Below are 17,233 nucleotides of genomic sequence, written 5' to 3' on the forward strand. Positions count from 1 at the left end.
TCACAGACAATGTGGGCACCATATAGAAGTCAATCACACACGGTTGTGTAGAGACAATAAAAATAATGCATGAAATTCTAGTTAAAATATCATTTCCACCAATGTATTTGATTTAGATTTCTGTGCATTCCAAGGTTAGGCAAAAGTGGATAACACAAAACATGGAGAAAGCAAAGCTGAACATTAGACACTTCTTTTCAAAAAAAAAAAAACCCTACGCATTGTACAGAAAATGAAAATCAAATGACAAATATCAATGTATATTAAAAAGTATAAAATATCACACAGAAATATTGTTACTTTCTGATTGAACCAGTGTTTGAGAGGCCAGTGTGATTTCTGTTTAACTTATTTTTTCTTATGTAGAAATGGGAAAAAAAAAGCATCAAATCTTTTGCAATTCACTATATATCTTCTATATTAAGTTGTGGCCATATAATGTTGTACTTTAGAAACTCAAAGTGGTAAAAAACCAAAACCAAAAACAAAACAACACTTGAGTTTTCTCTCCAAGCTTCTTTGCTCCCAGAATGTCACTAACCAGGGTCACTGTCTCCATTTTCAGTATATATGTGTATATACCGTTGCTCTCTCAAAGCCAAACAAAAATTTTTTGTCACCATTTGTTTTCTCTGTACTTCAGAGTTTTGTTTGCTTTTGAGCCTATTATGATACTCCTTTTGAAATACACATTCAATATCTGGATTTCTACAGAGATGAATTCTCAAGCTTGAAAATGAGAGAACGGTAGAAGGACACAACCATGATCTAATGTATCTGTGTAATATTGGGATGTTCATTTGAACCCTTTTAAAGACTGGAGATCCACATGGTTCTGTCACAGACTACTACCTCGTTAAAGAAACAGATCCACAGCAAAAGCAATTAAAAAGAAACTCTCTTCTTCCGTAACTTGTCTCTTAAGGGACATGAAATGAGATCCCAGCATTCCTTTCCAAGCCATTCCTGGAGACTCACCTGCTCTAACTCACATCTAAACCTCTGTAGAAGTAAAACTTCCATCCAACTTGTTTTTTTTAAATTTCTTTTTTATTCCTTATCTCAGTTCTTTATTATGAAGATGCTTCCTTTTTTTCTCATGTAGATATTTCTTTCTCTCTAGAGGTGAGGAGCAGGGGAGAAACATCTCTGACTCCGAGGTCTTCCCTTTGGTGGGGGGAGGGTTGGCTGTGGATCTCTCACATCTGTAATACTGGGTCGTCACACATTGTGCATTATAAGATAGTCCACTAATTCTCGTTAACTGATTTCCTTTAGCCAATGTCCATTTGAAATAACTTAATGCAAATACAGGTCTCTTTTCTCCATATGACCTCTAGAAACTTACCCACTAAATGCTTAGGAGATTCTCTTCATCGATTTTATAAACTGCCCTGCTATGATTTTAATAATATCTTGATTATATTTTCCTTTCTATGGAGAAAACAACTAGAAGCAACACAAATGAAGATCTGAGAGGAAGGAGGATGCCCAGAGGTTGCTTAAAGAGTGATCATGTGAGATTTGGGGCTCATATGCCAGTTGTGACAACTTAGAGAAAAGGCAGGGCATGCGATGTGGTAAAAGGAGAAAAAGGTTTGGTCACTGAATGGATAGTCAGAACACAGGAGCCAAAAAGAAAATAGGTATCTAGAGATACGAATTAAACAGAAGTCAAGTTTGAAAGCAAAACAAGGAATTAAGGTTAACTCCTTCCATAAGTTCTTCTTCCTCTTTTTCTTTAAAAAAAAAAACAAAAACTACATGAACTAAGAAGAAATACTCCTTTTTTTTTTTCCATCTTTGGTAACATAATAGAGGCAGGTATTTTTTTCCCTCTGGTATCTTTCCCTCCTCACCTTCCCAGTAAAGCATTTTGCTTGCAAAGAGGAATGGCAGACCCCCTGGTAAAATCTGAAAACACAAAGGCTGTGTTCTGTGTAAGTGTTTCATCTTGCTAGATTACACGGATTTTTTTTCCCCTTATTTTCTATTGAAGTGTAGTTGATTTACAACGTTAGTTTCAGGCCTACAGCAAAGCAATTCAGTTATATATATACATACATACATATATATTTTTCAGATTCTTTTCCATTGCAGCTCATTACAATAAATTGAATATGGTTCCCTGTGCTATACAGTAGATTCTTGTTGTTTATCTATTTTATACACAGAAATGTGTATCTGTTAACTCCAAACTCCTAATCTATCCCACCCCTTCCCCTCTGGTAACCACAGTTTGTTTTCTATGTGGAGACTTGTTTTCGTTTTTATATGTTCCCAACGTGCACTAAATTAGTTAACTGACCTAAGCAGGAGGAGATGGACTTTATAATCCTCCTGAATGACAAGTTTTCCCGAAGGAAAACGTTCCCACCAGCTCTCCCTCGCCTGGAGCCCATTCCTCTCACATCACCAGCAGATGACAGCTGTCCGTAGCAGAACAGATCTCTGATGAACAATCTCATCAGATAGAGAGACGTAATATAATACCACTAAACAGGATTTCTATATCAGATTACATTAGGGAAAGACAAGTAAATGGCTCACCTTTATATACAATGGCTCCCTAAGATGATCAACCAGAATGCAGGTTTTCTCCTCCCACACAGGATTTAGGTTCTTGTGTATTATTTTACTTCTAAAAACTTCTTTTCTTCCAATTTTAAACTTCACGTATGGATCACTTGTTCCTGTTAGAGATTCAGATCGATCCACGTTAATCATGTCTTTCAATGGAAGCAAGAAAACAGCTCATCTAAATGTCAGGAAGTACTTAAAAGAATAAAATTTAAATAAAGCTTATCACATGGGAAAATAAAGATTAAGTGCTTTTTCCTAAATTTTCCCTTAAATATTGAAGTGACAGTAAATAATAATATTACTGTTATTGTCATTATTATTATATCTTCTGATTTTAATACTGTAACCCTGTTCTGGTGTTTACAAACTCTACTGCATGCTGAGTATGTAAATTTAACTTATGTTGTAAACAATAGTGATAAATTTGACATTTCATCTGGTCAACTATAAAAAGGATGATCCATGATTTCAGCTGAGTTAACTAGTTTTAGACTTATATATGCTGCTAAAGATTTATACTAATCTAATGGGTTTAACGGGTTTAGGGAAAGGTGAGTCTCAAATTGGGCTTCAATTTCATCCTCGGTCCCATATTCTCTCTTGTTCAGAAATTTCAATTTTAGAATGTTAGGGGAGGATGGAAGTCTCAGAGGAAGGCACTGGGGGAAGGGGACAAACGTTTATTAAATAATCTGGATACTTCATATTATCCCTTAATACCTCCTACATTCCCTACGATGATAAAGGCTGTAAGAGACGTCAAATAAGTTGCTCACGGGAACACGGCTAGCAAGAGATGGTGTTCGGATTCCAACCAAGGCTGTTTAACTATAATACCCGTGCTTTTTTTTTTTTTTTTAACTGCAACTGCAAGAGGGAAGGGCCTTTCCATACCTTCATATATATTGTACCATTTCTCATTCTGACTGATGAATGAGACCAATCTTGATCTAATGAGTCTACGCTGTCATTAAGGATTCCTAGGGAAGGTAAATCAGGGACATCCCCAGGTAAATCATTCCAGTGTGTGACAATCTTCAGCCTCAGGAAATAATTCTTTATACAAGGCCTGACCCCCTTAAAATAAAATTTTATTTAATTCTTTCTGTTTTGTCCAATCTGAAACTATAGTTGATAAGTATGGTCTACATGATTTAAAGAAAAATATGAGTGGGGCTCAGAAAATGGTAAAGCACCATATAAATATTATTATGAGGCTGATACACTTAAACTCACTATATTTCTCCTCTATACTCCAGTCACCTCCACGACACACAAATATCTGTGCTAAATATAAAGACTGCCTGATAGGATTTGACTTTTCTTATTTAATCATTTGGAGACTTTCTCAAAACTCTCTACATTCTCCTAATAAATGTAAGACCTTATTTTCATATGTATAGACCTGGTTCTAATAAAGTAACGATTCCAATTTCCTGCTGTGAAACTCCCACTTCAGCTTGATTTCATCACAAGAAGACAAGCTTTAAAAAAAACTTATAAATGTCAATGCAGGCTATTACCTGGTAACTTGTTATAATGGATTCTTTAAGGGAGTCAGTGCAACCAAAATGTTTATGAGTTAAAATGGCTTTTTTTTAAAAACAGTGATTCCCAGCTATGGGCTGGACACCCAGGGGATTAGAAGTGTTACAGAACATAACTTCAGGGATATTAACATCCATGTACCCATTTGAATTTTCTCAGTCACGCCCTAGATCAAGCAACTGTCTTTGATTTTGAAAATCATCTATGCAACTGCTACCACCTGCTAAAATATAATCAACTGTAAGAGCAGAGCCATGTCACTGTTTTTTAGACCTCCAGCATTTAGGACCAATTCAGACATATTTTTGCTCCTCAATGAACATTTGGTGAATAATTGAATCACTTCATATCTAATGATGTGGGCAGTAGACCTCTATTCCTGTTGATTTTTGTCACCTCCACGTGGATACCTAATAGACATCCCGTTAACACTACCATAAGCCTTGATCCTCTCTCCAGCTAAGCCCACTCCTCCCTCAGGTTTTGTCAAGTCGGTTCAAGTCTTCATTATTTGGCAGTTCCTCAAGAAAGACACCTAGAAATTACCCTCCATACCTCCTTCTCCATGCTTTGAATCCAGGACACCACCAAGTCTGATGAATTCTCCTCCAAAACACACCATGGATCTATCTTCTCTGTCTCCACTCCAGTTAAGCTACCATGACTTCTTTGCTGTGCTACCGTAGTCATAGCTTCCTAACTGGGCTCCCCACATCTGCGTACTCCTCCATTCATTCTCTATCCGGCAGCCAGACTGACTTTTTAAAAATGCAAATGTAACCTTCCTCCTTCTTTACTTAACACATATCAACACCTTTCAACTCCACCTACGATAAAACCGAGAATCTTTAATGTGGTATACAGAACTTGTCATTTCTCCAACTTCATTTTTGGCCCCTTGCTCTGTTCCAGCTGTCCTGTTCCTAGAAGTTCTTTTCTGCTTCCAGTCTTTACATATTCCAGCTAGCCTCTCTGCTTGAAAAGCCCCTCCTTCTCATTCTCTTCCCTGTTTGCCTGGCTGACACTTATTATCATCTCTGAGGTCTTAGTTTATACATAATTTGCTCAGGGATGCCCTCTTCAACATCCCAATCTGAATAGGTCTCTTTGTTATTTGCTCTGGGCATGTGCTCTTTTGCTTAATGGTACTAATCATTACGCTACTGAGAGGTTAATTTGTATGTCTACCTGTTGACTGTATGAATTTTCCCATTGGCTGTAACCCCAGTGACGGCAGGACTCTGCCCCAGCAGATGGCACGGTGTCTGGGGTAGAGCAGGCACTCTCAGTGTATGTTCAATAGACGAGGAGATGAACTGACAGCATACAGAGTACTATTACATACGTCCCCATCCCCATAATGACCCTGTGAAGTTGGTACAAGCATACATTATCAACACATAGTTTCCCCATTATTATCATTCCCATACTATGGGAAACAATCTGAGATTCAGTGTGACTTGCACCAAGTCACATAAGCCAGTAAGTAACAGGATGAAAAGCACATTTAGGCTTTAGACACCAAGTTCAGGGTTTCTTTGACTCAGCTTTTTAAGAAACCTGGACATCCCTATTTTCCTCCTTTAACTCTAAAACAGCATCATAGAATTACTATATAAAGATGTTCATTCATCATCTAGATACTGTACGTAATACCAATACTGGTAAGTAACATTGTGGTCTATAAAACTCTTACATTTATTATTTGTTTTAATCACCCTAAGGGCTCTGTGAGTTTAACTATTACCTCTATTTTTCAGATAAGAAAACCAGGAAAGGTGAAGCTGGCTTCAGGGCAGACTAAAACCCAAATCTGGACACTAGTCCAGTTAATGCTTTTCCTGGTTATCATCACACACCATTCACCCACTGCAAGGTATACTGAGCTTCTATCTCTTTGCTCCAAAAAAATTATGAATAAGCCTTTTTACAAGAAAAGTGGTTTCAAGAACCTCAGCCTTATGTTTCTGAATAGTTATTGATACTAGCATCTCACATGATTTAATGTAACTATTATGTGAACAAAGGACATAAGTTCCGGTTCAGCACAGAAGCCAGTGTACTCAGAAGTAAACCTTTCTGAGAAGCAGTCTGTTTCTTGCCCATTTTCAGAAACATTTTCCTCAACTGCTGTACGTTGCTGTACGTTAACTATCAAAATCCCCTTGGAGACAGGTTCAGTCGGTTCTTACAATACTGCTGGGTGATCCGCTAGGTCTTTTTTTTTTTTTTTAAACTAGTTACATTAACTGTAGCTTAGGGGACTTTTAGTGACTTAGAGTCCTCACTAGTTCAAGACCTTCAGGCCATGATTCCTACATGGAGAATGGGAGACATCGTTTTTTCAAATTTAGGTTCAGTAAAATATTTGTATTGAATGCTGTCACCTTCTGTATTTGAAAGTGTTTTCCCAGATTTATTAGCTGGTGATGTTAATAGGTATTATTTGTTTTCTAAAAAGGAATTCTGTGGTCAGGAATATTTGGAAAATGCTCATTTAAAACAAAATTAAATGGATTAATTTCCTGTAACTTTTAAATAAGAGAATGTGCCCTGTGACTTTCCAGAGGGATACGACATTTACTAGGGGTAATGCCACTAGGGGTGACATTTACTAGGCTCCTTTGACCATAGAGCTTACTTTTTAAAAATTCTATTTTTTATTGAAGTGTAGTTGGTTTACAATGTTAGTTTCAGGTGTACAGCAAAGTGATTCAGTTACACATACATGTATTTTTTCTTTTCTGATTATTTCTGTTATATGTTGTTACAAGAAATTGAATATAGCTCCCTGTGCTATACAGTAGGTCCTTGTTTATCTACTTTATATATAATAATGTATATCTGTTAATCCGAAACTCCTAATTTATCCCTTCCCCACCATTTCCCTTTTGGTAATCATAATTTGTTTTCTATGTTCATGAGTTTATTTCTGGTTTATATCATTTTTTTAAGATTCCACATATAAGTGATATCATATGATATTTGCCTTTCTCTGTCTGACTTATTTGACTTAATATGATAATCTCTAAGTTCACTCATGTTGCTGCAAATGGAATTATTTCAGTCTTCTTTATGAGAGCCTACTTTTTCAAGTGTATTTTTCAGGACTAAGAATCCCTGATTCCCCCTTTGGGGAAAGCTACCTTATATTTCATAGATGAGGAAGTTTCACATGTTTTGGAGGTTCTTTTTTTTTTAACAGACTTTCCGGTGAACTCAAATCATCTGATTACAATAAAATTCCCAGGAAATCTAAGTCACTAACTTGTGGTTAACCTTGAGTCAACATACTAAACAAGAAAAACAAGATTTAGTTTGTTGATTCAAAAAACTCAAAATTAAATTCACGTGGCGCTGTTTTGTTATAATATTTCATTCAACCACAAGGTGGCACCAACACTTACCAAATCATTGCTAAGGCCTGTTCTGCTCCTCAAAGTTAAGGCTTCACTACTGCACACCGCAGTTCTCAGGCATTTTCTAGCAACTTGAACTTTATTATTATTAGCTGGACTGTGACCCTCATTACAACATTTTTTTAAATGGTGATAATAAAATGGAAACAGGTCAAAGAAATATGGGACAAGAAACTAGGAAGTGTTAGCCCTAAAATAAAATTCATTTTATTATTATTAATACCATCTTCAAGAGCAACCGTTCACATATTCATTTTATCATATAACATTAACTTCAGAATTTATTGCAAAACATTATTATTTTATTCTATGCTTTAAAAACTCAAGAGTATTTTAGACCTAGGGTATTTTAACTGTATATTTCTGAACCCTAGGATCAAGTTGTCTAAAAAAGAGGAATTAGATGGTTTGTATGTTTCCTAATGCAGTGAAGAAAAATATGTCTCGAATGCTATGTTTTGTTTTTTGTTGTGTTTTGTTCCTTTTTTTGGAGTTGGGACATCTATGAGCTTGTCAATATTTTGTGTAATTATTTAGCCTTTAATGTAATTTAAGTCCAACACAGAACTAAACTTTGTCTGAATGGGTCCCTTTCTGTGCAGCAATAAACACAGCGTACACAAGATGGCAGACTTTCTTTTCTTAAAACTACTAAAGCAATTTAAAATGTAAACAGCCATCTAATAATGAGTCTCTCGTTTTTCCTTTTTAGAATACATGAGCCTCCTGGTTAACAAGTTTAAATCAATCTTATCCCAAACCTAGTCTGTAATAAAAGAGAAACAGCTACTCCTGTTGCAGGAACCTATAATTATTCAATAATGCAAACTCCTAATCAAAAACAACACCAAATGAAAACTCAGTCTTTGTATTCCGAGTAGGAGAAAGAGATGGAGAAGGAGGAAGATGAAGAGAAAGAAGAAAAAAAGACAACGGAAGAAAAAAAGAGAAGCGACTGTAAGTATTAAGTGTGAACAGTTAAAAACAATTCAAATTTAGGGCAGGTCTTCCTAAAGGTGTCCAGCCTTTCTACAGATATTTAAAGCTAGCTACTTTTGTTGACCAAATACAGCAGGGAAAATGTTTGTTCTACAATAGGTTCCCTCACACTTGAAAGAGGCCTGTAAAAATAGTGAAGCTGAAAGTACTCAGAGCAACAGATTATATCTTTGTATAAATTTATTTTCACTAATGATTTAAAAATCTTCAAAACAGGTACCTAATTTATACATTAAAATTATTCTTTAAGCTCTCTCATTCCTTCCTCATTTCTTATTTTTTGAGATTTGTAATGCCCCACAGTGGAAATATTACATATGACCAAATAACTAAGTATATTAAAATTCAAATGCAGAAAGTTGATAATCATATATACCTTAATGTTATCAAATAAAAGTAAACACTTTTTCCATAATGAGGAATATGAATATTCCAGTGATTTTTAAATTGCTGGTTACTGAAGTTGCCATGGTACAACACAGAGATGAATGAAAACCAGTTCTGTGATAAAATGCAGTATAGGCCTGAACTATGTAAATTTCTTACACATGATATACAGAAGGTATAAATGACAGGAATAGACTCTTGCTTTTTATGAGTAATTTTTTGGCTTATTTTTCTCTTGTAAATGCAAACTTCTGGATAGGTTAGAAAAAAAAATGATACATGTTGTATGTGGGATAAATCTGGCTCATTCTAGCTCCCCTCCACATGTGGCATAAATTACAGGTGTATCGACATGCAATTTCCTGGTAACTTCTGGAAGTTTAGGTAGACTAAAATATTGAAGGGTGGTGGTTACTTATAATTTTTTCACACTGATTTAGAAAAATATTAATTTTTGAATATTCATTGTATAATAATCTCTGGCATAGGAGCAACCATAACAGAGAGTGCTGTGAATGTCATTTGTCATCCTTTCCAAAGGGCTCTGCTCCTCCTGCCCCCAGGAGTCCCTCTGTGACCAGGGATCAATGCATCGACTCTGGAGGGACACCGTCTACTCCTCATCATTTAAACATGTTTTTTACCCAAAGAGAAACAGTTTTCCCTGGGATTCCTCTGGAATATGTTACTATGTGTATCCAGTCATCCTAACCAAACAAAATCTATAAATTTTTTAAAAATTTGTAAGTACTTTAACTTTCCTATTTAAAAAAAAATCAGAATATTCAAAAACTCTACCCCAAATATCTATACTCTCCTCAATCCTCTATCTCCTGGCCAGCCCAGTACTACTCTGAGATTGTTTCCTTGATTGTCACCAGTAAGTAACCACCAGTTTCAGTGGCCCTTCCTTAGACTGCAGCCCCTTCCATCTGTGGTCACACTGAGGGTTGTTAACTTCACTGGATGAAATTTCCTCTTTGTGGATTCTGTGACACTGCTCACTGTGTTTCTGTGGTGGAAAGAATATCGACCAGAGTCAGCTTTGCTTCTTATATGCAGTGCAGTCTTAGAAAAGTCATTTGACTGCTCTTATCTACAGTTTTTTAACCTTTAAAATGAGAGGATTCCTCAAATTTCTCTAAGGAGAGTCAAGGATCTCTGATAAGATTTCACTTCCATGCCCTTGAGGGAGAACAAGTCATTCCACATATATGAATTTTTCAGGAAATTAAACATGACTGTGTCAAACACCAAGACCAGTTTTATGAATCAGTTTGAATAAAACATTTCTAAATTTATTATACTTTTCTTCTTTGGGGGTAACTAATGAATGCACTTTTTAAAAATGGGGCAGAGCATCATTTGTTGATCATGTGTACCAGGGAAAGTATCATTAAGGTTCTGGGAAAACAAAGTTTAACCTTCTGTGGAAAACCAGTGAAACCTGAGTAGCAATATTTCAATTTCTGCAACTCTCAACAGAACGCTGCTGAAAGTCAGAAGATATTCCTTTTATTAGTGTCCCCCAGGGATATTTCTAAAATCTATTTATTATTATTTTAGCTTCAGTTCTTTCAATTTAGAGTTGTTATAAACTCAACCACAGAATTATCTGTTATATATGCCAGTGAACAAAATGTGGTTCTTAAAATATAACAAATAAAAGTGATTTGAGGTGTAAGGAGCCTGATTTCCCGAATTACTGTGGGGAAGAGCGCACTCTGCCAACCAGAAGCACGGTGCCTTGGACCATTATGTGGGTGAGAAATAAACTTCTATTACATCCGCACCATTAAATAATGTGGAGGTGTACTTATAACAGCAGTTCAGCCTATCCTGATACAGATTCCTACATCTTGTGAATTCTAATTAAAATTCTGCTTGCAACCACAGCTTAGCCTAACCTATCTGATAAATGTTCCAAAGCCCTCACATTCTAATTCTTAAAATATCTCTTGGAATCATCTTTGCCACCACGGTCTCATCATTCCTTATCTAGATGATTCTAAGAGCCTTCTGCTTGGTCTCCCTGCTTCCCTTCAAATCTATCCTCTGACTGCTGCCAGACTTCGGTCAAGTACAAATCAGGCCACTTGATTGTTTTTAGACTACATTTTACTCCATCTTCTGCATCCACAAGCATCGCTGTGGGTACCCAGGCCCCAGAAGTCTGGCTCTCAGGGTCAGGATTCAAAGCCTCTCCTTGTCCAAGAGATTCTTCACAAATGTTTGTGTATTGTTTTTCTCTTGGACTCTTACCCTGGAGCCTTCTTGATTCTAATTTGGTGTCTGTGGCAGACTGAACTCCTACATCTGTCTTCCTCTTCTTCATTTTAGTAACAGATTCCCTATGTGTTTAGCAGGACATGTGATTATTCCATTAGAGAATTTCTTATTCTCCAGGCCAGAGGTGTGGCCACGTGGCCAAGTCCTTGCCGGGACCTGTGAGCAGAAGTGACATATGCAACTTGTGGATCTTTTGGTGAAAGTGGGGGCAGAGCCACTTCATCAGGCCAAGACCCCTCACATCAGGGCTTAGTGTGGGAGAAAAACGTATTTTTTCCAAGCCACTGTATTTATGGGTCTCTTGTTACCAAAGTTTAGCTCACACTCAATACAACTTTCCAAATAGACTTTCCTTCTAGAAAAGTGTTTTTCTTATTGGAACTATTTATTTCACTTTGTACAGCCCATCAATCTTGAGAGCCACTGAATTTGGTTTCATAAGACAAGGTGGTATGAACCAGCTTTCCCCACAACCTGGCCATTCCTGGACACTGGAGTTTCTCACAAAACTGGAAGATAATATGCCATAAGGAAAAAAAAAATGGTTTGAGGTAGGAGGAAGCTGACTTTCTTCAATACTTATGATGTGCCTGGGGCTTTTCATACAATATTTCATTTGGTTATAACACAGCACAGCAGAGATGTCCAATTAATGTCTGTTTAATACATGAATAAACTAATATTCTTAGTACTTCACAGGTGAGTAAACTGGTTCAGAGAGATCAGGCTGCTTGACCTAGTCATATGGCTGGTAAATGACAGCTCCAGACTCTATTACAAGATCTATGTGACTAGATTCCAAATTTACTCTGCTACACCATTATGCCTAACTAGTCAACCAACCTATCCCATCTACTTCAGACTACCATATCTGAGCTCAGCCCTCACATAAGGAGGCCCCATCAGAGACTGGATTCTATACTAGGAAGCCATGGGTCTTGTTAAACTTGGCAATCATTAGTTCTGAAACATTATCACATCAGAGTAGCAGTTAGACAAGCATGAGTGAATCTGGCTGGGAGATGATTTATTTAGTATCTTTTATCTCCATCAGACAGAAATCTCATAAGGGCAGAGATCTCTTGTGTATTCCAGAACCTACCACAAAGCAAGTACTCAACCGACAAATATTTGTTGATTATATGAATAACATACATTACCATTAATATATTTGCTAAGCTGGGCACTTATTCAGATGTTCTGTAGATGAGAAGTCTAGTGAAAGATGAGTCTGCAGAAATTAGCAAAGAAATATTTGCACGATATGCTAAAGAGAGTGAACTGAAATCAGTGAGAAAGCAATGAAGAATCTAAAGCAAGGGAGTAACATCAGATTTTTGTGTCAGAAAAATATCTAGGCATAAGATTTTGGAGAAAGCGGGGAACACTAGAGCAGGGAGACCAAGTGGAGACCACTGACTTTTCTTTTTTCTCAAACTGACTATGTGACTATGCTAAGGAATGTGTTATTCAATTACCATGCATTTGTGATGCATTGTAATCATATTGTAATATAATTGTCTTGAAATTGGTTCAGTTAATAATGGTCATCAATCAACAGGAGTCATAAAACTCTTGTCAACTACTTACAGTTTTGATGGATGAAGAGGATTTTGTTTTCTTTTCAGGGTAGTAATTCACAGCTTCTCTCCAATGTCCATGTCCCTCATCCCTTTCCCTTTGCCCTGAATGACCTTTTCCACCATCCTCAGTCCCCTGTCAGAAGTAAGCTCAAGCATCACTGCTGCTTGGACGTCTTCTCTGGGCATTATTAGGCCCTTTCCACGTGCTGCCTAACATTTTCTGCAAACAGCATTTGTCACATGGAGGCCTTGCTTATGTCTGGCCCCTGTTGTCTGGTACAAATCCTACGTTATCATGTGTGAGCAAGCAATGTTGGTTGACTGAAAACACTCCTGCATAACTCAACGAACGAATGTCTGTATCATCTCAAAATAACAACAGAAACTAATAAGGTAACCTGTGCTTATGTTGCATACCCTTTATTTCCTATTTTTCCCCACTCTTTATATATATATATATATTTATTTATTGACGTATAGTCAGTTTACAATGTTGTGTCAACTTCTGGTGTACAGCACAATGCTTGTTACACATGAACATACATATATTCGTTTTCATATTCTTTTTCACCATAAGTTACTACAAGATATTGAATATAGTTCCCTGTGCTATGCAGTATGAACCTGTTGTTTATCTATTTTATATACTAGTTCATCTCTCATTTGAATTTTATTTGCAAATACTGAACCTGAAATACGTAAAGTTTAATATCACGAAAGCACTGTGCTGTCATTCCTGCAACAGTAAATATTTTGCCATTGCCACTTTCCCAAACCGTGGTAATTGACATTCACTGTAATTCCTCAGAATGGTCAATCTGTTCTAGTTTTACAAAGTGCTCTCAGACAATCTCATTTTAGTAGCAGTCTGCTTAGAGTGTTTACTTATTTGATTGATTGATTTGAATTTATTCAGGACAATCAACTAGAAACCCAACTAGAATAAAGGTAAATAAATATGCTTGTGACATATCTCTTCTATTATTTTATGTCACCAGTACGGTAGATATACTAAACATACAGTAAAAAGTGTCATATTTTTGTGTAGAATAGATAGAAGGAAGGTTATATTTCTGTGTATGGAGAAGTCATGGCTGAAAGTGTTCCCCTTCACTGACATCCGTGGTTTCCTCTCCTGCACAGGCAAGTAGCTAAACTACACTTCAAGTCCTTCTGTTTAGGTGTGGCCGTGTGACTAAGGCCCGGGTTCTGGCCAGTGGGCTGTGAACAGAACTCGTACGCCTCTCCCAGACATACCTGGCCCATGACATGTTCCCACATGGAATCCTCTCCCTTTTCCCAAGCACTAAGAAACTAAATAAGGTCCAAGCCACATGGTAGAAAGAGTCTGGTATTTCTGAAAGGAACAGAAATCCTACCTCCACCCACCATGAACAACAAAGTGATAAAGAAGTAAGTTGTGATTTTGTTAAGCCACCAATGAGTGTTTATGTTTTACAAGTCCTAACACTATTTACCTTATTCAATTGATACAAAAAATTGAGTCCAAGACTGCGTGCTGTCATTAAAAAAAGAATCCCTAAAATAAGTGACATTGATTTAGTGCGGGGAGGGGTGCGGCTGGGTGGCCAGGCAGCACTGGAAGGCTGGTGAGTCCTGCTGGGCCTGGTAAACATGTGGCGAAGCTGTTCCTGTGGTGACACTGGGAGGCAGACTGCCTGCTGCTGAACCTGGGCTTGGGGGGACGTGGTTAGAAAGAGCCAGAATGAAGGTGTGTATTTTCTAAAATTGGTTGCTTTTAGTAGGTAATTCTGAGAAAGAGATAAATTCATGAGAAAACAGGCTGATTTACAAGTAGAAATGAAAGGGAGTAAAGAGAAGAATTGAAAAAGCTGTTTTTAGACCAGAAATAATAGAAAATAAGGTTGAAAAAGCTATAGGCTACCCTATTTTATTAGAGTTTAGTCACATTTAAGACAGTATTCACAGATATATTTTAGAGAGATCATTTCTATTCTTTTAGTTGTTTTACCTATTTTAATTAGTAACAGCAACAAAATGAAAAAGTCTTAATATGGATATTGGTCGTCTCCCCATTCAGTAATGTGTTCCCTGCAAAACCAAGTGACCACTGAATAGTCTTATAGAAACATAAGGGTTTAGAACTGGATACCCCAGTCTTTCACTGAATACAAGAATCCCAGCTACAAAAGTAACAGATGACAGGTGACCAGGGAGATGGAATGTTGACAGTTTGAATACTTAGAACTCAGCACTTGAAAATTAAATTCAGTATGTGTCAAACACGTACATTGTGTGATGCAGTATTTTACTTTGGACAGGTCTGACATAAAATGTATGCTATAGAACTGAAATGCCTCCTCCAGACTGTTAGAGCTATCAAGAAAACAGCTAGTCCCTGTTTCACAGACACCGCTTCCAAGCATGTGGAGTCCTTAATAGATTTAGTCACTGGCCCAGTGATAGACCTGAGGTCATTAAAAGAAAGATGCAATAAGCTGACTTCTTGTCAACTGTCTTTCAATGAGAGAAATTTTAAAGGATATGCTTCCACACGTAAAAGACTTTTTTTTCCTTTCCAAATACAAGTTAAAATCCATGTCCTCAGATTATTAATTAAAGGCTTTTCTTCAATTATCATATTATTTGATGTAGTCAATGGTTATATAAGTTTTACAAGCAAGTAAAAAAGATAAGCAAAGCAAAATGTTAACACCTACAATGTAACTAAAATACTTGTGGAACAATAAAAAAAAACCCCTTCACCCTTAAGCTAAAAACAGTTAATAAGTGTTTAATGTGACAAGTGACTTCAAAACTTGCAATTATCCTGCTAAAGCGTGTCGTCACTGATAGAAGCAAAGACGGCAGACACAAGATAGCGGTAGGTGTTGTGACTCGTTGTTCCTATCTTCAACGCAGCATTCCCCTCAGCCCTCTGGCAGGGTGTGGGAAAAGTCCATGCCTGCATTGGTAGGTTTAATAAAACCTGTAGAACCAACCTGAGCTCTGCATTTCCCAATAAGCCATTCTTTCTTGCCTTCTGACTTTCTGCCAAACTTTCTCCATTTCCATTAACATTGTTAGTTTTTAAAGGAAGACAGGGCTCTTTCTTAACATAAGATGTGTGCTAGTTTGCAGAGTAGATGAATTCTCCAGTTGGTGTACTTTTCCTTTTCTGAAATGCACTCATGCATTCAACAGTATTTACTGGATGTCTATTATGCACTAGGCACTGGAGATTCAGGAGATCATAAAACAAAATTCCCACCCCCAAGGAGCTCGGTTTGCAGGGGTGGGAAACAGATGAGTCAATAAAGAGGTAACACGTCACGTAGGGACAGATGTGTGAAGCAATGTAAAGCCACAGGTGAAGGGATGGTGGTCAGAGGGGCCTGCTATTTTAGACAGGGTGCAGAGGGAATGCCTCACTTCTGACGAAACATTTGAAAAGGGACCTGAACCAATTAAGTGAGCATTTCTGGCAGAGAAAGCAGCAGGTGCAGAGGCCCTGAACAATTCCAGTGTAGATAAAGTGACTGACCTAGAAAGTGAGTAGTGGGAGATGAATCAGAGGCTGGCAGGACAACAGATCATGTAGGACACTACTGATTCTTGGTAAGGACGTGGAGCTTTCCTTCAAGGAAGTTAAAATAGAAGAGCAAACAGATAAAAATATTTTAAGATTGCCTTGTCTCTATACCTCGGTTAAAAAAAATAAGATTGCCTAGTCTGATGTCAAACGATTAGTCTTTGATTAAGGAATATGCCAAAATAAAATAGGATGTACTCAAAGGACCAATTATAAAAGGGCAACTACATTGTTTTCTGAAACTACTCAAAGCAATTACTAAATTCAAAGTAACTGGTCTGAAATATATTGGCAAAGTCAACTTAAAGGTTAACAATGCATGTACAATGAATGTGAATTCTTACACTCATCTTTATATCTACACCACATCCTTTACAGTTTAGATTTATTAACTATATATAATATAATCAAATATAAATTATTTTCAGAATCTGTTATGATTCCTGTTGATGTCAATGTTATCCTATCCTGATTGTAGTATAACATCAAGTGAGATTTGGCAACCCACATTCTTCACTAAAATATATTTAAGCCAATGAGAGTTTATTAAATGTTTAAGGCTTGCCCAGCACATAATGAGATAGCTATATGCAGAATTCTAAAATGCATCCCCAAGATTTCTTGTCCCAATCCTTGGACTGTGAATATGATGAGATGTGTCTGTGATTATGCTACATATATGACAAAAGGGGTTTTGCAGATGTAATTAAGGTTATTAATCAGTTGACTTTGAGTTTATCAAAAGGGAAACTGTCAGGGTGTCAGGGTAGACCTAACCTAATCTCCTTTAAAAGCACAGACTTTTCTCTACCTGGTAAGCAAAAATGAAAATCAGCTTTGAAACACGAGGA

The 17,233-nt window shown here is 37.0% G+C and overlaps 1 protein-coding gene across 16 annotated transcripts in view; it reads right to left on the reverse strand.

The window, feature by feature from the left end:
• Positions 1–17,233, reverse strand: part of MCTP1 (multiple C2 and transmembrane domain containing 1) — a 483,190-nt gene that overhangs the window by 237,660 nt on the left and 228,297 nt on the right. For all 16 annotated transcript variants that reach the window (XM_074360364.1, XM_074360366.1, XM_074360368.1 and 13 more), the window contains exon 3: positions 2,551–2,693. In XM_074360364.1, the coding sequence (XP_074216465.1) occupies positions 2,551–2,693 (143 nt within the window). The remainder of the gene's footprint in view (positions 1–2,550; positions 2,694–17,233) is intronic.

The sequence above is a fragment of the Camelus bactrianus genome, chromosome 3 (genome assembly GCF_048773025.1).
Source record: "Camelus bactrianus isolate YW-2024 breed Bactrian camel chromosome 3, ASM4877302v1, whole genome shotgun sequence".
NCBI classification, from domain to species: Eukaryota; Metazoa; Chordata; class Mammalia; order Artiodactyla; family Camelidae; genus Camelus; species Camelus bactrianus.